A 24,859-nucleotide genomic window follows, 5' to 3' on the forward strand; every position below is an offset into this window, starting at 1 on the left:
AAGTCTCTTCTGCTCAGCAAGTCTGCATTTTTTAAACAAGTAAATACAGAACAATTGTGTAATAATATTTTGATTTAAAATAACATATTTTTTTTATTTTTAATACATTTTTAAATGCCTTTTATTCATGACAGCTGAATATTCAGCATCATTACTCCAGTATTCAGTATCAAATGATCTTTCATAAATCATTCTAATAGCTGATTTTCTGTTCAAGAAACGTATTATTATTATCAATGTTGAAAAACTGTGAGACTTATTTTTTTAGGATTCTTTGATGAATGTACAGCTCAAAAGAATCACATTTATTTGAAACAGAAATCTATTATAGATGTTTTTACTGTCAATTTTGATCAATTAAATGCCTCCTTGTTGAATAAAAGTATGGCTTTTATTAAATAAATCATATTTAATCCCAAAAATGTAAATTATAGTGTGCATGCGATTTTAAAAGCAGGGCTGCACGATTTGGTAAAAACATAATTATATTGCAATTATTTTGACAAATACTGTGATTTGAAAGCCAAAAGAAAAAGGCATGAAATGTCACTGAAACAGCTGCTCTCGTGTTAAAAAGCATGTGAAAAACTGCAGAACTGCAAACCAGCGCGCGAAGGCTTTTGTCTGTAAATTAGGTTGTGTATTAAACACGCTCTGCTGATGATGGAACGAATTACTCTTCACACTGAAGTTCTTCTCTTCTCTCGTTCGGTTGACCCAAAAGTTGAATGAAATGCAATTCAGCTTTCTTAGCATTCACACAGTTTTATGCTGGAAAAACATAACCTTAAACTAGCCTAAGCTGGTTAGCCTGGTCTGTTGCTAAGTTTTTAAAGGGTTTTGCTTTTCAGATGGTCGGGTTAGCAGGCGAGCTGGCTGCCCAGCTTAGCTCTGCATTTTTATATATATATGTAGTATATGTGTATGTATATGTAGTGTTACTTATAAACTATTATAGTATTTATTCATATTTTGAATTCACTTTTTATTACTGTTTTTTGATGTGTAATTTTTATCAGTCCTATTTCCCTTTATTTTCATTTCAGTTTTAGCCTGTCAATTTGGAAATTTTATAGACGCGTTACCATCGATATATATATATATATATATATATATATATATATATATATATATATATATATATATATATATATATATATTCGTTTTTAGAGTTTTCTATCGATAAAGTATCCAAACAGTTGCTTACCAAACATATTATATAGCGTCTTTGATATTTCTATGGTTTCAATGGAAGTAGAAGCAGAAATCGAGGGTAACGCGTCTATCAAATTTCCAAATTGACAGACTAAAACTTAAATGAAAATAAAGGGAAATAGGACTGATAAAAATTACACATCACATAACAGTTAAAATATCCAAAAAACACTAGAACAATGTTATATATTTTGTTAATGTGTACTTATATTATTCCAAATGTTTCCAACCATGTTTAAATTCAGAGAACAAAGCCATTTTAACAGGACACCAGGAACCAGGAAAAAGTGTGTTGGATTTGCATGATTTAATGGAATCAAACATTTCGGAATCAAATTTGTTCTTTTAACTTCAACATCATGTAATGAATACATTTAAAGTGATCAAATTAGATATTTTCAAATCTATTTTTATGTGGCTCCCCGACATGATTCAGGCATTCAAAAGAATATATTCATTCATCCACTTGAATTATAACTGAATTATAATACTGCATTATAACTGAATTATAATACTGCACTAGCTAATTGACAAACTTTTAGTTAGCAAAATCACACATTAGCATCTCATATGCTAAGCATTAAAAGCTCAGCAAAGCCTTAATGACATTTGTTGTTTTAGTCCACAGCCTAAGCAAATGCTCCGCTCTTCTCCACAATGGTAACTCACTGAAATTTAAATTGTTCTAATAATTCCAACCTATTTAAATATTAAATATTATGAAACATAATCAAGTCTCCCCCTTTCTCATCTTGCTCAAAAATACATAAAATTACACTTTTACATATATACCACGTTTACACTTTAACAAATAATAAGTTTTACTTTCTCCTGATTTACCCATATGCAAAGCAAGCTGGGAACTAACAAGCCCCGCCCAGTTTCAGTTAATGCAACACAAATAATTAATGTCGTCTCAACACAAATTGATTAAGTTTGACTTCAATTTGACCTATATTTAAGTGTATTGAACACAATTCAAATTAAGTTAGGACAAAATGTATAGCAATTGTGTAGCTTTAGCTCATTTTAAAGGGGGGGTGAAACACTCAGTTTCAGTCAGTGTCATGTCAATCTTGAGTACCTATAGAGTAGCATTGCATCCTGCATATCTCCGAAAAGTCTTCTTTTTTTTAATAATTATATAAGAAAGATGCGCTGTTCCGAGTCTTTCCGAAAAAAGCCGAGCGGGTGGGGGCGTATCGTGTGGGCGGAGCTAAATAATGACGTATGCGCACCGCTGTTGTGTTGAGTGCGTCGTAAAGCTGTGTCATCCCTAACAGCGGGAAAAAACTTTATTCAAAAGAAAAATATGGCTCTTAATCAGATACAGCCATACATCTATGATCCGGAATCAGACCCAGAGGCTGCAGTTGAACAGGAGCAGCAGCAAAAACGACTAGAGCAGGACGTCTCTATGTGGTACAAGTTATACACTAACTATATAATATGCTTAGCGACTTGTGTTATTTACATATTTATACTTGAATTATATCGTCGTATTTTTGTCTTTGAAGGTGTACATGTGGGAAGTGCAGTTGTGCACGTGTGTGTGTGTGTTTACGCGTGGTTTGTGTAGACAATTGTAGAAAGCGGACTGGTTTTGCACGGCAGGCTAGTGTTTACATAGAAAGACATGGAATAGTAGCGCATTTAAATGAAGAAGCGCGCTTATTTAGTTCAACATATTTCCCTACTCTTTGTGTATTGTTGTTTGGAGTGCTTTTACAATACACAAACATAAAGTTACACATATAGTGGCCAGCTAAACAAATGTACACGCACTACACATCGCATGCTCCATTGATCAATTAACTATACGTGATCATGTTTGGGCTACTTGATGGGCATAGGCAAAAACACAGACATTTGAATCAGTCTTACTCACCGCCTGCGGTTCTAACGTTGGGACCTTTATCGTTGGGACTGCTCCATCATTCAGCATTAGGCGATCGGAAAATCCGGCATCGAGCTGGGCCTTGTTTATGAAACAGTCGGCACCGAAATGCAGTGAACAGACATAAACCTTTGCGCAACTCAGTTGCTGATCCGGAAAAGCAAATTACATCCACTGTTGCCTTAACGCAGGGTTTTTTGGGGAATCTGTACAGGACTGTCTTGGTCTGGCAACCAAAAACGCACTTTTTTGGTGACATTGTTAAAGGGGGGGTGAAATGCTGTTTCATGCATACTGATCTTTTTACACTGTTAAAGACTTGGAATCCCATACTAAACATGGACAAAGTTTCAAAAGTTAAGGTGGACGTTTGATGGGAGTATTTCTTTGTCAAAAATACTACTTCCGGTTAGTCATAAGTTTCGGCAAGTTTTTTGCGATCATGCGTCCCCTTTGACGTTAATGGGGGCGGAATTTCCTTGTATGGGCCTTACGGACAATTCTACCGGAAGCGTGTGAGAGAGAGAGAGGGAGAGAGAGAGAGGGAGAGAGCGAAAGCAACAGGCTATGCCCATCAAAGCGCTCGTAGGCTGCGCTGCACAGGTAATGTGCACAATTAACAATGACATCAAAAAGTGCGTTTTTGGTTGCCAGACCAAGACAGTCCTGCACAGATTCCCCCAAAACCCCGCGGTAAGGCAACAGTGGATGTAATTTGCTTTTCCGGATCAGCAACTGAGTTGCGCGAATGTTTATATCTGTTCGCTGCATTTCGGTGCCGACTGTTTCATAAACAAGGCCCAGCTTGACGCCGGATTTTCCAATCGCCTAATGCTGAAGGATGGAGCAGTCCCAACGTTAGAACCGCGGGCGGTGAGTTAGACTGCTTCAAATGTCTGTGTCTATGCTCATCAAGTAGCCCAAACATGATCACGTATAGTTACTATATATATTACTATATATAGAAATTGATCAATGGAGCATGCGATGTGTAGTGCGTGTACATTTGTTTAGCTGGCCACTATATGTGTAACTTTATGTTTGTGTATTGTAAAAGCACTCAACAATACACAAAGAGGGGGGAAATATGTTGAACTAAATAAGCACGCTTCTTCATTCAAATGCGCTACTATTCCGTGTCTTTCTATGTAAACACTAACTTAACCAGTCTACACAAACCACGCGTAAACACACAAACACACGTGCACAACTGCACTTCCCACATGTACACCTTCAAAGACAAAAATACGACGATATAATTCAAGTATAAATATGTAAATAACACAAGCCGCTAAGCATATTATATAGTTAGTGTATAACTTGTACCACATAGAGACGTCCTGCTCTAGTCGTTTTTGCTGCTGCTCCTGTTCAACTGCAGCCTCTGGGTCTGATTCCGGATCATAGATGTATGGCTGTATCTGATTAAAAGCCATATTTTTATTTTGAATAAAGTTTTTTTCCTGCTGTTAGGGATGAGACAGCTTTACGACGCACTCGACTCAACTCAACACACAGCGCGCTGCTGCACACGTCATTATTTAGCTCCGCTCACACGACACGCCCCCACCCGCTCGGCTTTTTTCGGAAAGACTCGGAACAGCGCATCTTTCTTATATAATTATAAAAAAAATAAAGACTTTTCGGAGATATGCAGGATGCAATGCTACTCTATAGGTACTCAAGATTGACATGACACTGACTGAAACTGAGTGTTTCACCCCCCCTTTAATTTCTTGAAGTCACATCACCTGTGCAGCGCAGCCTACGAGCCCCGCTTTGATGGGCGTAGCCTGTTGCTTTCGCTCTCTCTCTCACGCTCTTCCGGTAGAATTGTCCGTAAGGCCCATACAAGGAAATTCCGAAATTTTAACGTCAAGTGGACCCATGATCGAAAAAAAATTGCCGACACTTATGACTAACCGGAAGTAGTATTTTTGACAAAGAAATACTCCCATCAAACGTCCACCTTAACTTTTGAAACTTTGTCTATGTTTAGTATGGGATTCCAAGTCTTTAACAGTGTAAAAAGATCAGTATGCATGAAACAGCATTTCACCCCCCCTTTAATTAAGCAATTTGAACAAGCAGTATAAATTATTTTTTCCAGTGTACTTTCGTAGAAACCATGGAAACACCAAAGGCGCTTTAATATAACGGTATTGTGTTTTATTAGACAGGTGAGCAAATGTTTGGATACTCTATCAACAAAAATCTAATGATTGTTATAGCTCAACAATTCAATTTGAGCCGTCTTATTGTTTTAAACCTGTTTGTACCAGAACATTTTATTTTGTCAAGTGGCTAGCATAATCAGAAAGAGATTTATTTTTAGTAACAGTAGTACAGCATTTTCTCCACCATACAATATATTTTAAAATTAACTGCATGTAATTCTAATATCGATAATATCGATATGCAACAATTGCCTCATACGAGCCACAGAGCGAACGCACAGAGTAACGTTAGCATGACTTTCAACACACACTTGTTTTGACTAAGTAAAACAGCACTGCGTTACCCCACAATTTTAATTTGTCAGATAAACTAACCCACCCTGTTTCATACCACAGTATCGTTAGTAAAACCTGAATACATTATTTCACAGATAAACATAAAGTCCCGTTGGATTGCTTTCCATTGGCTGTGGAGGTGAAGACGACAACTCCCATGATTCCACATATACTCATGCCATCATCAAGCTACGCTTTTGTTTTTGTTTTGAATTAGCGACCTTCAGTGGCAAAACTTACATACTGTGCCTTTAACAATAACACTGGCTTATCTAGGCTGGGAGACTAGCTTAAGACCAGCTAAGACCAGCAAACTAGCCTAGGCTGGTTTAAGCATTTGTATAGGGCAGTTCACTCTATATTTAATTGAATAAAATGATCAATAAGAAATAAATGCAGTAAAATTGGTAGGACACAATTAGGACATTTTTCATCCTTGCTCATGCATATTAATCACAATAGTCATAGCAGTTCTATACCTAATTCACTAAAAGTCTCAAATAAAATTGCAGCCTACAATCATTAGGCAGAGTCATTGCCTTAAAGCTATCCTTTTACATGGCCATTGTAAATGGCTAAAATGCCTATAACTATATTCTTTTATTAAATTGTAGCCTTAAGCTGTTTAATAATCACTCTGGGCCAAATCGTGCAGCACTTTATAGAACACTGAGGTGTACACTTTTTAATTTCTTTCAGACCCAGAAAAATAGATATTTTAATCAAGTTCTCTCTGTAATTTATTTGGCTTCTTGCAGGGACAGTCTATACATCAATATTACTTTTCTTAAGTGTGTGGCATAGCAAACAAATAGGATGCAATTCCAACAACATCTGCCTTCCTTTTACTGTCCCCCCATGTTCCCTGTAAATCAGACCCATCTGCTTGCTCTCTCAGCACCCGAGCGTCTGCCCCCTTTAGACCCCTACCGTCTACGTTCCCGTTACACCTGCTTGGTTTACAGCTGGGGCTCCAGTAGGATTGTTTTCTCCCTCGGTTCCTTATTGCTCTGCCTAAAGGGTTCTGCACAATCTGTTTATCTTCCTTCTGTCTGAATCTTTCATTCTTCTTCGTTCTTCTGTCCTTGTCATTTCTGTACTTGCGTATCTCCTTATCTCTCTCCTCCCTCTTTCAGTGGATCGCTGGAGAAGGGGGAGGGTGGTGGGGGGGCAGTGGGGGGTCCCAGTCGCAGTGACAGCTGCATAGGCGCAGGGACCAGCAAGTCCGGGAGGTGGCAAACTGTCCAGAGCCACCTGCACTCTGGCAGCTTGAGACCCAACAAGTGAGTGTTAGAGGATGACTTATTTTTCTTTTGAGAAGTTTGGGGCAAGAAAGCAAGTGGTTGTGCAGAGCATAATGCTTTAGTTGATGTTGATTTTTTTATTATTATTATTATTATTATTATTTTGGGGGGGGGGGGGGTTATTGGGGGTGTGGACTATTTCTTTCTCGTTTTTAAGAGATTTTACTATGCTCTTTTTTTAATACAATGACTGTGACCGTGACTGTCAAGGAGAAAAAAGCACCATTAAAAGTAGCCCAAGATCAATTAACATATTTCACCACTTTTGAATAGATGTCATTGGCTCTCACATGTGTTTTGCACTACACTTCAAAAGTTTGAGGTCAGTAAGATGTTTTTGAACAAAGTCTCTTCTGCTCAACATATGATCAAAATACGGCAAAACCATAATATTATATATGTATAAAATTGGAACAGTTGAAGACTAGAAAAATGTTGCCTGGTCTGATGAGTCTCGGTTTCTGTTGAGACATTCAGATGGTTGAGTCAGAATTTGACGTAAACAGAATGAGAACATGGATCCATCATGCCTTTTTACCACTGTGCAGGCTGGTGGTGGTGGTGGTGGTGTAATGGTGTGGGGGATGTTTTCTTGGCACACTTTAGGCCCCTTAGTGCCAATTGGACATCGATTAAATGCCACGGCCTACTTGAGCATTGTTTCTGACCATGTCCATCCCTTTATGACCACCATGTACTCATTATCTGATGGCTCCAATATATATATATATATATATATATATATATATATATATATATATATATATATATATATATATATATATATATATATATATATATATATAAATTTTCAATAGAACGTTTTTGTAACATGCTGAATAAAAACATTAATTTCTTTTCTTTTTTTTTAATGTTTTTACTGACCCCTAACTTTTAAATGATAGTGTATGGGAATTATGTGTATGTGAGTGAACAATGACTAAACTATTCCATTAAATAGCAAGTGTAAGTTAACATTTTGTTACATTTAGTTTAAAAAAGCACGTAACTTGAAGTAATTATCAAGTACATGCAGTATCTAAACCAAAACCAAGGTTCTGTTACAAGGTAAAAGTTGCACTGACTTGCATTTGGGGAAACATCAGTGGCACAATCATATAAATTAGAATTATTGCTGGTATATGTAAATGTCATTACAATGGTCATTGCAATGTTACACACCACAGTGAATCAGTGTCAGTATTAAAATGATAGACCAATTAATCAAATTTGGAGTTGTGATGTTTTTATTTCTATATGTATAATGATTTATATTAGCGACGTTGTGTGAGAGATGCATCTATAGACATGCTTTCTGTTCATTTGCATTACGCTCCTGTTACGCCATAGCTGGTTTTGAACTTTGTGAACGGCCCCTGAGTAATGACATTTATGACATTAAGCTGTCAATCATAGCTTTTAAGTATTTTTAAATGTGTAGCTCTATTTGAAAACATTTGTTCTAAGATGTGTAGGAAGTGCAAGTAGGAGTTTTATATTTCCAAACATTCCTTTTGCAAATATAGTAATTAAAAGCACATTAAAGCAGTATTATATTCACATTGTTGCTTAATTTGACCATAATTATCGTGAATATCATCTCGGCCTATAATTTGATGTCTAGTGCGGGCTTCACTGATCAAACAGATCCTTGCACCACCAAGCATTTTTAAAAGTGGAGACACCTGAAATGTAGAACATTTTATTTCACTGACTCTTAAAACTATTTGTTTATTTTGTTATTTTCTATTTGTCGCACCTTTTTTAGTCCTCCAAAGCTGTTTATCTCATTTCATGTTTCCATCCAATCCCTTCTTCAACCTATAAATGGCTTTTAAAGTTGCAACCCTTATATCTTTCTACTCCTCCTCTTGCCGTCTTATACACACATCCCCCATCAGCATTTCTATTACCTGATGTCTTGGAGCTCTGTAATAACAAGCAACTACAGATTTCTGCTAAAGCTTAAGGATTTACCGGAGGACTCCGAGAATCACCAACACCTCTCCTTCAACCCGTGTTTGGATGAGTGCAGATGAGAATGTCAGTGTTTGTCAGGATTGCTTTTTAGAGAGTTGTCCTGTGAAAGATTTTTCTTAAGACAACAGAGGTTAGGTATTTCCTCACTAACCAAATATGTATGAAAGTGAAAGAGAACAGTTAGTTCACACAAACATTTTCATTGTTTAATCACCTTCATGTTGTTTATTTTGTTTTATGTATTTATTTATTAATTTTTTATATTTTGTATTATTGTTATTTTAATGAATTTTATTTTTTATTTAAAAAATATTATTATAATTTTGTATCATTATTATATCTGGCCACTGTATTTTTTTTTTTTTTTATTTATTTTTTTTTTTATTATTGAACTATTCCTTTAAGGTGAGACTAGCTAGGTACATTGATTTATTCAACTTAGTTTTAGCCATGAAAGGATGAGATCTTTTATAACTTTCCAATATGAAATTGCTCCTGCGTTACAGAGGATATGACAGAAGCTTTATTAATGTGATGTGCGCTCATGTGCACTGTTAGCCACTGAATATTTAAAGTTCATCTGAGGAAGTACTGGCCTAAAATTGCTTAGAATTGGTTTCTCGAGCCTGTCTTTAACAAAGCGGTTGTACTTTAATGTTGAATTTCACACAGTATTCATGTCTGGCAACGGCTAGAGGCTAGATGAATCCAACGAGAAAAACCTTTCCTTTTTTTTCCTCTAAAATAACGACACTTCTTTTGGGGAGCTGTATTTTTTCATTCTTTTGCTTCTGTGTTTTCTCACTTTGATCATTGTTTCGACTGAGTCCGCAACCCCCACACACTTATTTTTTCTTCCTTGCTTTCAAAACCTATTTATAACACACAGAACTGAAGCAGAGAAAACGAGTAGATGAGGAATGTAAGTTCCTTAATGACAGCTCAAGCTGCGTAATGGGTGTAAGTGCAGGGTGGTATATGCATTACATACATGCATATATACTTTGTATGTGTGCATGTATGGAATGGTATCTAAAAGTGTGTGAAATGAGTGCCGTCGTATCTCGCTTGTGGCATTATGATGTGATTTAAAATAGGACATGTTCATGGACCAACTTCCTTGTCAGAACTGGAACAAAATTTCAATCAATCAATAAGATTTTAGCACAAGGGCTCATCTAAAGACATTTTTCCATAACTCACGTCAAGGCTGCAGTTTTGAACTCTTGAAACAAGCACCATGCGCTGCTTTGACATTCAGGCATTTGTCTCTCAATTTTTCCTATTTGTCAATAAGATAATTGTATCTTGTTGGCTAACAAGGATAAAGCGTTGTCTTTAAAGCATCAGTATTAAAAGTATTGAACACTTCAAATCAGTAATATTTTGCATCATATGCCCTTGTTTTCCAGCAAAGGTGTATTTTTGAATTTATGAAACATTTTATAAAAATGCAGCGCTAAAAATCAATATTGACTATTCTTTAATGGCAGGGAAAGTTAAAATCATAACTACACCATAAATTGTCCTTAAGTTGAGCCCTACATTGTGTTGTACAACTCAGTATCTGTTTTTGACTATTTGTGTTTTTGATTGATCGTACAAATTAGCCACTAATTCGCCAAAGTATAAAATGTTTTTTATGGTTTGGCAAAGATTGTCAAAGGATGTTGATCCAGGAATATGTCCTATTGGCTAAATGATGTCATGCCTTTTGGTAAGAAATGCCTACTCACCAACTCTAACAATCATACTAGTTTTCCATTGTAACATTTGAAAGAGAATCCCAGTAGTAACTCCTTCATTTATCTCGTCTACATGAATGCATTGATGCGCTGATGTTCCTTTTGCTTACCTTGACATGTGTATAAAAAGCATAGCGCCGGAGTTTGTTATTGCTGACATTCATTCCCTTCACAAATACACTCTGTAGGGACGCCTCCCTTGAGTACCGTGTAAGAATTACAGCACTGGGACCTTGATAGGGGTGTGTGGCGCGTAACCCTGATGAAGTAAATCCTCCAGCAGAGCATTAGGATCAAACAGAAAAGCTCAATGGGACTTACACTAATCAGACATGATGCAGAGCAAAGGAAGCTTTTGGGACGGGTTGAATGGATAGAAACGATAATTGAATTAACATATTTAAGACATAGAAATGAAGTATAGAGAGATCTTTAGCGGAAGGAAGTTGGGTCTACAAGACGTAATCCTTCATCAGGTCATGCCAGAGGAAACACAATTACCCCTTTTCCATTGAAATGGTGCAGGTGCTCATCCCAGAGGGACTGTTAATGTTGTCAGAACTGGTGTGACAAGATATCCTTCTTGAACTTTGTGGTTTTCATTTACAAGTCTTGAGAGTTTTTTATTTAACATCCAAAATGTCTTTATGGCATCTGAAGTTGCTACTATCAGTACTTTAATTATGCAACAAATAAAGCTAAACTTTTTTTGTGGTAAATGGTCCACAGGCTCTGGTACCTGCACCTGCATCCTTTCGATGGAAAATGTGTGTGTGTGTAAGTGAATGTTGCACATTTTGCTAATATTGCAGCCTAACCTTACTTTCTTTTTCTTCCTTCATTCCCTCATTGTGCCTTTGTCGCCCCAATGGACATCTTAAAATGTCTGTTTCTTTACGTTCTCTTACCCTTCCCTCCCTCAACTCAATGGTCTTGTTTGTTTCTCTTCTGTGTCCCAACACTCTTCCTCATTCTGTCGTCTTTTCATGTCTGGCTTCCTCTCCCTTGTCCTCTTTGGTCTCTGTGGTCTTCATTAATCGTGTCTACCTTCTCTTCCCTTTATCTTGTCACTTCCTTTCTGTCCCTGTTTCTCGTCTTCGTCTCGCCCCACAACTTGGCCCCTTTCGTATTATTTGGTGCCAGTTTTGGGGACCCCTCTCTTTCCACCACCTCCACTTTGGAGCATATCCCGTCCTCAGCAGCCCGCCCCAGGCCCCTGGTCAGGCAGCAAAGCCTCCAGCAGCCCCTAACCCACCAGCCCCCGCCAGGCCCCAACGACCCCCCAGCCACCTCCCAGAGTCTGGGCCAACTGCACACTGGGCCCGGGGGTGGGGGCCACCGGGGGGGCCCGCGGGGGGTGCGTGGTAGCCCGGCTGGGGCAGGGGCGTCCCGCTACAGGTCGGGTGGAGGGGCACGATCGCGGTCTAATCCTGGAAGCTGGGACCACATGATGGGGCAGATCCGGACCAGAGGCATGGACGTCAAGTCATTCCTGTGAGTATCAAATACCAATCTTTGAGAATTTTTGATTCTTACTGTTATTGTAATGTAATGTTATTGTCGTTGTCCTGGTAGCGCTTTATTTATTGCCCTTTTTTCTGGAAAACATATTTAGCAATCATCATAAACATTCGAAAGCTTATCCACTCAAAATTCATCCTGTGAAAACTTTGGACATTGCATTACCATATTTGTGATATGAACTTCAAATTTGGAACACAACTTGATTAGACGATATGGTTTTAATTTTCTAGCAATTATAGAACTATTAAAATGTTTATTGCCGCGCACAGAATCATTCAGTAGCGCAGAAATCTATTGTCAACACTGTTTCTGTGATTTATCAATAAAATAGCTCAGAAACTGAAAAGTTCTACCATATATTTCTTGATAACTAAAACTACTAGTAGAGAGAATTAATTCACACACAATCTCTCTCTCTCTCTCTCTCTCTCTCTCTCTCTCTCTCTCTCTCTCTCTCTCTCTCCACCACGCACAAACACACACACACACACAAACACACACATTAAAGGGATACTTCACTGCCTTTTCATATTAAACTATGTTATTCCCTTAACTTAAACAAGTTGATACATACCTCTCTCGTCTCAGTGCGTGCACTTAATCTCTCTGACGCGTGGTGACGATCTGATAGCATTTAGCTTAGCTCCCTAAGCCCAGTTCATTCACTATGGAACCAAACAGAGATCAAGTTAGAAGTACCAAACACCTCCACGTTTCCCCTATTTAAATACAGTTACACGAGAAGTTAAACGATCAAGTATGGTGACAAAATAAAACGTGACGCGTTTCTAATCGGATTAAAAAGGAGAACTATAATGTATGGCGGAATAGCACTTCTGAGAGTACTTCGGCTCGGCGCAGTAAAAAGTCCCGGCCGAAACATCTTCCCTCACATCTCCCTATTGACAGAAATGAGAGAGTGAGGGGGAGATGTGAGGAAATATGTTTCGGCCAGGACTTTTTACTGCGCCGAGCCGAAGTACTCTCAGAAGTGCTAATCCGCCATACATTATAGTTCTCCTTTTTAATCTGATTAGAGAAGTACCACGTTTTATTTTGTCACCATACTTGATCGTTCAACTTCTCGTGTAACTGTATTTAAATAGGGGAAACGTGGAGGTGTTTGGTACTTCTAACTTGATCTCTGTTTGGTACCATAGTGAATGAACTGGGCTTAGGGAGCTAAGCTAAATGCTATCAGATCATCACCGCGCGTCAGAGAGATTAAGTGCACGCACTGAGACGAGAGAGGGATGTATCAACTCGTTTTAGTTAAGGGAATAACATAGTTTAATGTGAAAAAGAAGTGAAGTAACCCTTTAATGCATTCATATTCTTTATTGTGCTAATTTATCCGTATCTGATTAGAACAAGCAGAAATATGTAATAAATATATCGACCCAAAGACAAAAGATTTAATTCAACCCAAAAATGAAAATTCTGTTACCTTCTCTTACCTTCATGTCGTTCAACACCTGTGAAACCTCAGTTCATCTTCAGAACACAAATGAAGATTTTTTTTGTTGCAATCCTTTGGCTCAGAAAGGCCTTCATTGACACCAATGTAATTTCCTCTCTCAAGACCAATAAAAGGCACTAAAGATGTCGTTACAAAGCCCATCTCACTACAGTGCTACATTAAGCATCGGGGCTTAATGAATCAGTGTATCGATTCATGATTCGACTCGCCAGAGTCACGTGATTTCAGCAGTTTGGTGGTTTGACACATGATCCGAATCATGAATCGATACGCTGTTTCATAAAGCTCAGCTTCAGGAAGCTGTTTTTAAATTGGCAATTTCTTTATAAATCGTTATTTAGTTTGTTTATTTTTTAGCACAAAACTATTCTTGTCGCTTCATAAAATTATTGTACAGCCACTGTAGTGAGATGGGCTTTGTAACGACGTCTTTAGTGCCTTTTATGGGTCTTGAGAGAGGAAATGACATTGGTGTCAATGAAGGCCTTTCTGAGCCATCGCATTTCAACACTAATATCATTTGTGTTCTGAAGATGAACAAAGGTCTTACGGTGTCGAACGACATTAGGGTAAGTAATTTTCATTTTTTGGTGAACTAACCCTTTAATTATTTGCTATATTATATACTGTAGGGAACCCTATGATTGAAGCTGGGCATTCAAAGCCCATGCATGTGGTGCTCGCTGTGTGAATATTCACCATCTTTACTCTCATTTTATAATCTTCATGTCTGTCTGATGAACTGAGGGTTGCTACACCACTCACTTTATTATTGCTACCATAGTAACTTCTCCATTTCTAATGAATGCTGAATATGATTGATGTTTTTGCCCCCAAGCGAATCCTTTTAATATTTGTGAGTAGAAAACCCTCATATCACTGGATCCATGTTTACTCAGCTGAAAATACCAGTTTAAGCCAGAGTAGATTAAGATGATGGTTTCAGTAGGTCTGTCTGGTGTGCCAGAATAGCCAAATGTCTCTTTCGCGTTGGTAATGCTAGTTGAGTACACAGCGTTGGAGACACCAGCATCCAAAACACACCACATGTGTCTTTTGTGCAGGACTGTGTCTCATCTGATCATGCGATGCGATTTCTTTACGCTCTGTCACTTGGTCATGCTTGATTCATGACTTCTCTTACGCACTACTGCATGCTCATGCCAGCCCAGGCACTTTGTTTCTCGTCGTGCTCTGTCGCTTTACTCATGCCTGATTGCGTCCTGTCTCTCTCTGCGCCCTTCTGTCTCTCTCTCTGTTTGCCCATCTGTTTGGTTTGAGCGTCTTCTTCATGGCTCTACACCTGTCACCTGTGCACCGCAGGGTAGAAGAAGAGCCTGAGGACGTGGATTATTCAACTGTGTCTATCTTTATCTTTAAGAGGACACATTTCAATCTGCGTCATAGAGGAGGGAACCTCTTTACATAATCAATGTGTCTTCATCCAAGTTTAAGGCACTTCAACTCATTTTATTTCAGCTAGCTGTACAGTGTGGTTTATTATTATTTTTTAAAGTTTTATTTAATATTGTTCAAGAATCTGACTACGCATTGAATGTGACCAGAGAAAATATTTTTTTTAAATCTCTTTCTCTCTCATCACATTCAATTCAGGCTGTATATGTCGCAAATAAAATAAAAAAACTTACAGTTTATTTGCCGCTATGGAATAGTGGTGTAGTCAACACTGTATTGTTAGAAGAGCTGAACCGAGGCGGTGCCACAAAATTCAGGTCTTAACAACTAAGGCTAAATCAAATATCTGATATTTTTCATGAAACCCATTCAGTGATGTGAATGCAGAGAAGAATGAATTAAATAAGTAACTGCTTTTCTATTAACTCTTTGTTTACAAATTCAATTGTGTTTATGTATGTGTCTGCAATCTTACACACTCCAACAGTCTAGTGTGTATCTGCACCAAGGTCATTTAGCAGGTGTGTGTGTGTGTGTGTGTGTGTGTGTGTGTGTGTGTGTGTGTGTGTGTGTGTGTGTGTGTGTGTGTGTGTGTGTGTGTGTGTGTGTGTGTGTGTGTGTGTGTGTGTGTGTGTGTGTGTGTGTGTGTGTGTGTGTGTGTGTGGTCAACAATAGCTTAGAAGTCACTGTATGTTCTCTGCTGGCAGATCAACTCTACACAGCATTGATCTCCTGTCCTCACCATCATTACTACCATGATTAACTGAGAGAGAGAGAGAGAGAGAGAGAGAGAGAGAGAGAGAGAGAGAGAGAGAGAGAGAGAGAGAGAGAGAGAGAGAGAGAGATGGTTCAGTCTGAGCATGCTCATGCCAATTTGTGCACAGTGCACAGATAGATAGATAGATAGATAGATAGATAGATAGATAGATAGATAGATAGATAGATAGATAGATAGATAGATAGATAGATAGATAGATAGATAGATAGATAGATAGATAGATAGATAGATAGATAGATAGATAGATAGATAGATAGATAGATAGATAGATAGAACACATTTTGTTTTCTAAAATTTTTGTTGAGGGAAAAGTGAAGAGCACAAATCGTATTCTGCCTGCCAGAAAATGTCTCCAACAAAAATACATTCACACTACCAATTAAAAGTTTGGAAACACTTAAATAAACTTGTGTGTCTTGTGATCTTAAAGGATTGGTGCACTTTAAAATTGCTCCATGATTTACTCAGCTTCAACCCATCCTATGTTTATATAACTTTCTTCTTTCTGATGAACCAAATCTGAGTCATATTAATAAATATCCTGAAGCTTCCGAATTGTATAATGGCCGTGAATGGGGCTAACTAGTTTAAAGCTCAAAAAGTGCATCCATCCCTCATAAATGTACTCCACACTGCTCAGAGGGGTTACCGAAGGGAATCGCTGGAGTTTTGTAAGAAAAATACTCATATTTAAAAATGCATAAAGTTAAATATCTAGCTAGAAGAAAGTACAAAACATCAGCTATGAAGAAAGTGTAACACCTCTCACAGTTTAAAACTCTTTTGCAACGTCTGATGTCATATGTTGCGTCAGTTACGATTTTTCTTTAAGTTGAATAAGGAAGGCAGTCTGGCGGAAGCTTATTTTATTTTATAATGCATTAAATATGGATATTTTTCTATGCAATGGATCATTTCGCTTCAGAAGGCATTTATTAACCCCAAGGAGTTTTCATTTTAAAAGTGAATCATTTATTTATTTATTTGTTTATTTATTTCTTAAATTTTAATCTCCAAAGTTGAAAATTTGGACACTAAATGTATGTTTCACATGATCTTAAAAGTATTCTGATGTAAAGGTTGTTGCCTATTTAGTAGAAATTGTGCATGATTTTATTTTATTTTATTTATTTTATATGAGCAGAGCATAATCAAGAAGGCAAGAAGGCCAAATATAATCATCAACACTCCATCAGCGTGATGGACAGTTAGTTTGAGGTGCTTGTGTGTTAAGTTTAAGCCTAAATTAATACTGTGCCTTATGGCCAAACATCTCCACTGTAGTCTTGTCTGTCCAAAGGGCAGAAGTCTTGAGGTTTATTCAGATGCAACTTTGCAAACCTAAGCCGTGCTGCCATTTTTTTTTTTTAGAGAGAGGACGCTGACTCCTGACAACCCTTCCAAACATGCCATACTTGTCCCTTGTACTGGCATGAACTTTAACCGAGGCCTCTAGAGTGTGAGGTGTAGTGCTTGGGTGTTCTGTGATTTCAGCATTGCACGGTCTGACCTTGGGGTGAATTTTCTGGGACGTCCACTCCTGGGAAGATGTCTTATATAGCAACTGTCTTAAATATTTTCCACCTATGAATAATCTTCTTTACTGTAGAATGATGGACTTGGTTGGAAATGGCCATATAACCCCCCTCAGATTGATGGCAGCAATAATTGTTTCTCTAAGATCATCGCCGATGTCTTTCCTCCTTGGCATTGTGTTAATACGCCTCTAAATGCTCTAGACCAGCAAACTGTCAAAACTTCTGCTTTTATAGAGGTGATCACACTTTCTGATGATCAGTTAACCAAAGACATTTGATTAGCAGCGTCGGACTGCTACTTACACTCTTACTTTTAATGGGAGCCATTTTGATGACTCTTATCCTAAAATGTTAAAATGTTAATAAAATGTGAATATGGGTGGGGGTGTCCAAGCTCTTGACTGGTAGTGTAATGCGTGAGGCTTGTAGATATAGTATTTGTGTGCCACACGTTTCGATTTTAATCTCCAGCACAGTTAATATCCTTTAGCACACTGGCAATAATCTTTCACTTTACAGGATTGTGTAACTGTAACCGGCTCCAGCTCTAATTCCCTGATACCATGATTGTCTGACAGGCAATTAAGCTCCTGCCTGCTCAGGGGACGTGAGTGATTTGTGCTGTAGCGCTGGAGCCGTGAAGCTCTCGGCTTATGAGCGCTAAGGTTTTTCTCTAGTGGACCTTTTGAAGTGCATGTGCTTTATTGATTGGAACGCACACAATAACAAATCAGTGGTGAACCGATTCTGTGATGCACAGTAGACAAAAGGGAAGCTTAACATTATTATTTTTAATCAAAAAATAGATATGTATTTATATAAAAATACAAATTTATTTAAAAAAAATATTTCGTTGAATACATTTTCAAGTTTTTGTTCATAACAAAAAAAAAATTACAAACCCGATTACAAAAAAGTTGGGACACTGTACAAATTGTGAATAAAAAAGAATGCAATAATTTACAAATCTCATAAACTTATATTTTATTCACAATAGAATATACATAACAAAATAAATGTTCAAAGTCATCACCTACAGTGTAACATCATCCAAAGATTCAGAGAATCTGAAACAATCTGCATAAGGGTAAAAAAAATAAAATACTGGATGCCTGTCACAACATAGGCCTAGGAATAGTTCCAGAAAATCCACCGTGCCATTCGCCGTTGCCAGCTAAAACTCTATAGGTCAAAAAAGAAGACATATCTAAACATATCTAAATGTTTTCTCTGGGCCTAAGGCTACTTTTAAAATGGACTGTGGCAAAGTGGAAAACTGTTCTGAGGTCAGACTCAAATTTTAAGTCAAATCAAATTTTAAGTTCTTTTTGGAAAACTGGGACACCATGTCACCCAGACTAAAGAGGACAAGAACAACCCAAGTTAATATCAGTGTTCAGTTCAGAAGCCTGCATCTCTGATGGTATGGGGTTACATGAGTGTGTGTGGCATGGGCAGCTTACACATCTGGAGAGGCACCATCAACGCTGAAAGTTATATCCAAGTTCTAAAACAACATATGCTCTCATCCAGTCATCGTTTCTTTCAGGGAAGACCTTGCATTTTCCAACATGACAATGCTGCATAGGAGGAGGATCCAGGTACTGAAATGGCCAGCCCACAGTCCAGATCTTTCACCCATAGAAAACATTTGGTGCATCATAAAGAGGAAGATGTCTTCTCAGTCCACAGACTGTTATAAAGGAAGAGGGGATGCCATACAGTGGTAAACATGGCCTTGTCCCAAGTTTTATTTTGAAACAAAAAAGGACATTATTTAAAAAAGGGTTGCAAAATAAACAAAAATGTTGATACAAATACTATGTAAAAAAATGTATATATGTATATAAAAATGTATATTAAAATAATTTTTTGAAAAATATTAACATTACTTTTCTGCAGTTTTTTAAGCTTACCAAGAGCATTTTGTGTGCAGTGCTTGATCAAACCTTTGATATGATGCACACGGCCCTACTGCAGATGAAATCAGAGAGGAGACACAAATCTCCCTTTAGGGCCCTGCTGTGAATTTGAGCTGATGCCTCTTGTGAAGGCCATTTACAGCCCTTGTAAGGGTGATGTTTCAGACTCACCGTAATCGATAAAACGAGTGTGTGTGGGCTTAATGCGTTCCTGCGTAACACAGATTCTGTCGTAACCCCCAGCAAAGCATGTTTTACATGCCAGTCTGCCGTTTCCTTTATGAGCGTAAATCATTATAAAACCTGTTGATTAATGGAGTCTGAGAGAAGGGGGGGAATTTTTCGTTAGAGAGAGATGGATAATGTATTGCTCAGAGCAGGTTGCCCTTTTATAGTTCAGGAGATTTAATGGAGTTCTCAGTTATGTTTCATATTGGTGTCAACTTTGTTTCAGAGGTCTCTAAAGAATCTTGCATAGATCTCTATTTTTTTCTACTTCATGCATTCATCATGCATTGGCAAATCAGAGCAGAGTTTGATACATTATAGTTCTCCATTTGCACTGCATTTAATCTAATTGCAGACTAATTTGTGTGTTTTTTTTCTTTTCTACAAGATAGCTCTGCTATAATATGAGGCATAGTGTTGTTCTCAATTGTTTCATTTTAGCATGAACTTTGTCTGAGTTGTTTCTTCTTAAGTTAATTGCATTTTATAGCAATAGAGCGTTAAAGTAAACATGGACAAATGATCTCAGATAACTGAAAATGTGTTGTTTAAATCTCTGAGATTTGATTCCAGACTTTTTGTGTAGAAGAAACAAAGTACTAGAGAGAACTCATTTAAAAATTACAAATCCATCAGATAGAAATAAATAAATGAATAAATAAATAAATAAATAAATAACAGGGAATATTGTGAAATGTTATTATGTATAACATTTATATGTTGCTGAAAATGTTATTGTGAAATATTACAATTTAAAATAACTTATATTTTGATGATTTGCAGCAACGGACGGACGGACGGACGGACGGACGGACGGACGGACGGACGGACGGACGGATGGATAGATAGATAGATAGATAGATAGATAGATAGATAGATAGATAGATAGATAGATAGATAGATAGATAGATAGATAGATAGATAGATAGATAGATAGATATATTTGTTTGATTCTGCCTCTTTGTTTTGTGACAGAGAGGGGAAGATGGTTGTGCTGTCCCTTGCGATCGGTTTGGCTGAGCAAGATGACTTCGCCAACCTTCCAGATCTACAGGAGGTTCCATCAAACAAGGAGACACCTCCCACTGACAAAAGGTAATGGCTTGTTTCTAAGTGGGTGTCAAAATAAGGCATTTATTAGTGTTTGACAGTTTGCCCCAGCTGGTAGGTGCTGTAACTACACCATTTGGAGAAAAATGTATTTTTCCTTTGCTGGACATAAAACCCTATAAATGATTTGACTCAAATTTCTAAGGCCTCTCAACTGTCAATATGATCAAAGCTTTTGTTGTCTGATTGATTATTCTTTTTTCAAGTAAAATGCCTTTTAGTACAATTGTAAAATACATTGTTTTGTTAGCCCGGTCCTACCAGACTTGTACATTTCATTTGTACAGAGAGTCTGGCCACTCTTCATTGATAAGCGTTAACGACGTCCTTGAAGGCTTGAAGTACTCTGATGAAGTTTAAAACTATTGGATCTGCCATAACCAATCAATAATGTTTGGTCGTGACGTATGTCATCCCAAACTCAAACTAGCGCACAACATCAATGTCATCTTTCTCAGCCACTCCCTCTGTTCGCTGATTGGAGCGGTTAAAATTTAACCGGAGAAAACCAGAGAATATAACGCAATCCCAGACAGAGTAATGAAGGAAAATGAAAATTGAGTGGAAGTAAACAAGAGGATAGAGCCGGGCTATTGTTTTGTCCCCCCACAGTAAAAACTCATCTCCCATAACTGCGTGATGAAATGATTGTTTTGGAATGCCAAATGTTTCATTATATTACAGTAGATGTTTCATTGACTATTCTTTTTAGAGGGCTTTTAAAGGTTTGAAATGGGCTTATATTTGTATCTATCTGCTGCTGTCCTTGACGTCACATGTCAGCTTTTGGTTAGCGTCACCTAATCAACAGTTGGCAAGTTCTGAATTACGAGGTCTGTTCTTTCTCAATCAAGTGCTCAATCCACACAAGCTCATCACAAAATCAATGGCCGTCCTTGTGTAGCTTAGCCGGTTATCAATCATAATGCCAATGAGTCTTACCAGCGAGTTTAGTCCCTCTGCTCGCAACGTTTGACTTTGTCTTAGTGTTAGAATGACTCTTGCCTTAGAAGAAATAAGCAACAAATGTGGCTTTTCTGGAATTTGTAGGTTAACATTACAGAGGTACTATAAATATTCAGATGGTTTAATGCTAATGTTGTTTTTTATTATTCATGTGAGTAATCCTATTGAGTTCTTTGGTTTGTTTGTTCTAGTACTCTCGTCTGGCTTATTTGGTCTGTCATTTTGAACTTTTTTGCTATCATCTTGCATTCCCTTTAGTAGCCCTCTCTCTCTCTCTCTCTCTCTCTCTCTCTCTCTCTCTCTCTCTCTCTGTGATCTGTGTTTCAGCGAGGTGTCGGCATCGCAGTGGGGGTGTGCTCATTATAAGAGAGTGTAGTCCCAACTAAAAATACACCCTCCTCCGTCTGGCTGAGACACGTATCATGCACACGCATACACAGTTCTGGCTTCTGTCGAGAGAATAAGTCTTGACTCTTTAAACACACATCAACCCACACAAATACACACACAGCACTTTATAATCAGACACACTCAGGAGTTCACAGTCGCTCAGCATCAGACTAGTTAAACTGGAGAGTAGAGGTCTATAACAGGACAGATTTTTCCTTCCAACTCAAGCAAGTTGCATTTTGAAGCCGCCCGGGAATTTTACTTCGTGTCCATCTGCTCCCAATTTATAATCATTTTCTTCCCGTCTGTTTAAACGAGGTCCATTCCTGCAATTTCATCAGCGAAAACCTGGAAATATGAGGTTGTTTTTAAATGGTAATTTCCTGGAAAAATCTTAAATAAAAACTAAATACTTTTTAATAAGTATAATATTAAATATTTATAATTAAATTAAATACTTATTAAATAAACAATTATAAAATAATGTATAATTATTAAATGATAATGATACTATTTATTTATTTATTTATTTATTTATTTATTTATTTATTTATTTATTTATTTATCTATTTATTTATTTATTTATTTATTTATTTATTTTTAATTTTAATTTTAAAAACGTTTTAATACACTTTTTTGCTCCCAAAATGTTTTGATTCACCCCAGGCAAAGTGAGGTTTTTAGACAAAATCAGCATACATAATTTCTTGTTTAATGTGTAAATAGAAAAATATTATGTGTTTTTAATTTTTTAAAATGTTTTTATGCTGCTTAATGGAAATAAATGAATAAATGCGTATATAAATTATGTTTTCCATTTTTAATTCATTAATTTTTTTATTCATTAAAATAAATATAAAATATAAATATAAAATACATAAATATATTTAAATATATAAATATAAAATAAAATATAAATATAAAAATATATATAAAATAAATATTTTTTTAATTAGTTTGTTTTCAACAGATGATTGTCTCTGCTGCTTAAATTCACCTTTAATCAGCGGAATGTAATAGAAAGCAAGATATTTTAGATATTTATTGGGTCTAAAATAACACTGGACCCCATTGACTTTTTGCAAGGACAAAAAAAAAAAAGCGCCTGAGACACTTTCCTTTTTTGCATTGCACAGAAGAAAGAGAGTCTTACAGGCTTGAAGTGCCACGAAGGTGAGTAAAGTCAGAATGTTAATTTTTGGGTGGATCATTTTAAAATAACTGAAACATACAGTTTTAAAGAATTAATTCAGAAATGTCCTAATATTAACACTACAGGGAACTAAGAACTATATTTCACGTATGTTTTATTGAAAACCTAAACTAAATAACAAGTACTCTCAGACTGCTCTCTCCTGCCGATAATGGAATAACTTTCACATAGGAACCATAAATCTAGTCCCACTGCAACAAATATATTGTGGTCCCACGAGAATTGGTGGGTGTTTGGAAGTCTTGACTAGCTCAATCCTGCATCCGTCCTTCGTCGCAACAGAGTGTGTGTTAGGAAATGACTGCCCTCAGCTATTGCTTTCCACAAACCTATTAACAAGCACAGTCATTTATCCTCAAAGGAAGTTTGCCTCTCAATGGCCTGTCTGTCTGCCTTATGTTGACGTATTAGACTCCCTAAAGGAGACACACTAGCACCACTGTAACACCCAGCAGCCGGTGGCGACGCCGAGGGAGATGAGCCGGATGAGATCCACAAGAGTATCACTGGGACACACCCACTCTTTGTTTCTGTGTCCAATCACGCTGAAGAATGACTGCGCGTGCTGACATCTGCTCTGAGATCCTAACGCTTCACTCAGACAAACTGAACTGTTCTGAAACTTATTGAGCGGCCTTATTTAATTCTCACTGTATTCCTTTTGACTGAATACAACCTGATTTGGGACACTCCATGGGAAGCAGCCTTCACATTTACACGGTCAGTCAGTACTTGTTATACACACTACAAAAAGCTCAAAAGTTGGAGGTCAGTAAGATTTTTTTTAAAAAAGAAATTAATGTTTTTGTTTGGCAAAGAAACATTAAATTGATCAAAAGTGACACTAAAGGTATTTGTTACAAGATATTTATATTTTATAAATACTGTACTCTTAAGTTTACATGCAAATATTAAGCAGAACACATTTTGAAAATTGATAATAAGAAATATTACAACATTTAGACTGGAGTAATGATGCTGAAAATTCTGATTTGCCATCACAGGAATAAATTACACACACACAAAAAAAAATCAAATAGATAACCGTTATTTTCAATTGAACTATGAGCATTAAGAGACTTCTTTCAAAAACATCTTAAAGGGGTGATGAATTGAGGAATCAGCTTTCCCTTGAGCTTTTGATATATAAAAGGTCATGGTAATATGAGAATATCCTTTAAGTTTCAGAGCTGAAAACTTCTTTATTAGTCAAAGAAAAGCTTTTATTGACACCAGGCCCAGAAAACGATCAATCTCAGAATGTGCCACACCTTGACATCATTGTGTGGTGAAACTGCCCATTTCACAGCGTGATGACTGCTTGACTGCCTTCTTGACTGCTACAAATACTGCTCTAACAAAACAGATTTGTGCACTTTTTACTGTACCTGTTTTTTTTAAATTGCCGCTTAGTTTGAATTTAGCTTTATTGTATGGTTTAAAAAGTGTTACCTCGCCAGAGCATTGACCGAGCTCTTTGATCTAATGGTGTTGTTAAGCGCACTCTCCAAACGCAAGCAATTATGCAAACTTTTTTGACAGTAATGGACAGTACTCTGATCCAATGGCATATAGTAATCATCAGATTGACAGTTCTCTGATCCAATAGTGTGGGGGCGGCAATAACACCCTTAAAACAC

General features: G+C 37.1%; 1 protein-coding gene across 4 annotated transcripts in view; it reads left to right on the forward strand.

The window, feature by feature from the left end:
- The window catches only part of syt7b (synaptotagmin VIIb), a 183,464-nt gene that overhangs the window by 107,146 nt on the left and 51,459 nt on the right, over positions 1–24,859 (forward strand). For 3 of the 4 annotated variants that reach the window (XR_010905261.1, XM_067445150.1, XM_067445149.1), the window contains exons 5-7: positions 6,762–6,908; positions 11,798–12,148; positions 20,516–20,635. Coding sequence is in view for 3 of the 4 variants with exons in the window: in XM_067445150.1 (XP_067301251.1) it covers positions 6,762–6,908; positions 11,798–12,148; positions 20,516–20,635 (618 nt within the window). In the remaining variant the exon portion in view is untranslated. The remainder of the gene's footprint in view (positions 1–6,761; positions 6,909–11,797; positions 12,149–20,515; positions 20,636–24,859) is intronic. The other variant, XM_067445151.1, reaches the window with a different exon arrangement.

Source organism: Pseudorasbora parva, chromosome 1 (assembly GCF_024679245.1).
Source record: "Pseudorasbora parva isolate DD20220531a chromosome 1, ASM2467924v1, whole genome shotgun sequence".
NCBI classification, from domain to species: Eukaryota; Metazoa; Chordata; class Actinopteri; order Cypriniformes; family Gobionidae; genus Pseudorasbora; species Pseudorasbora parva.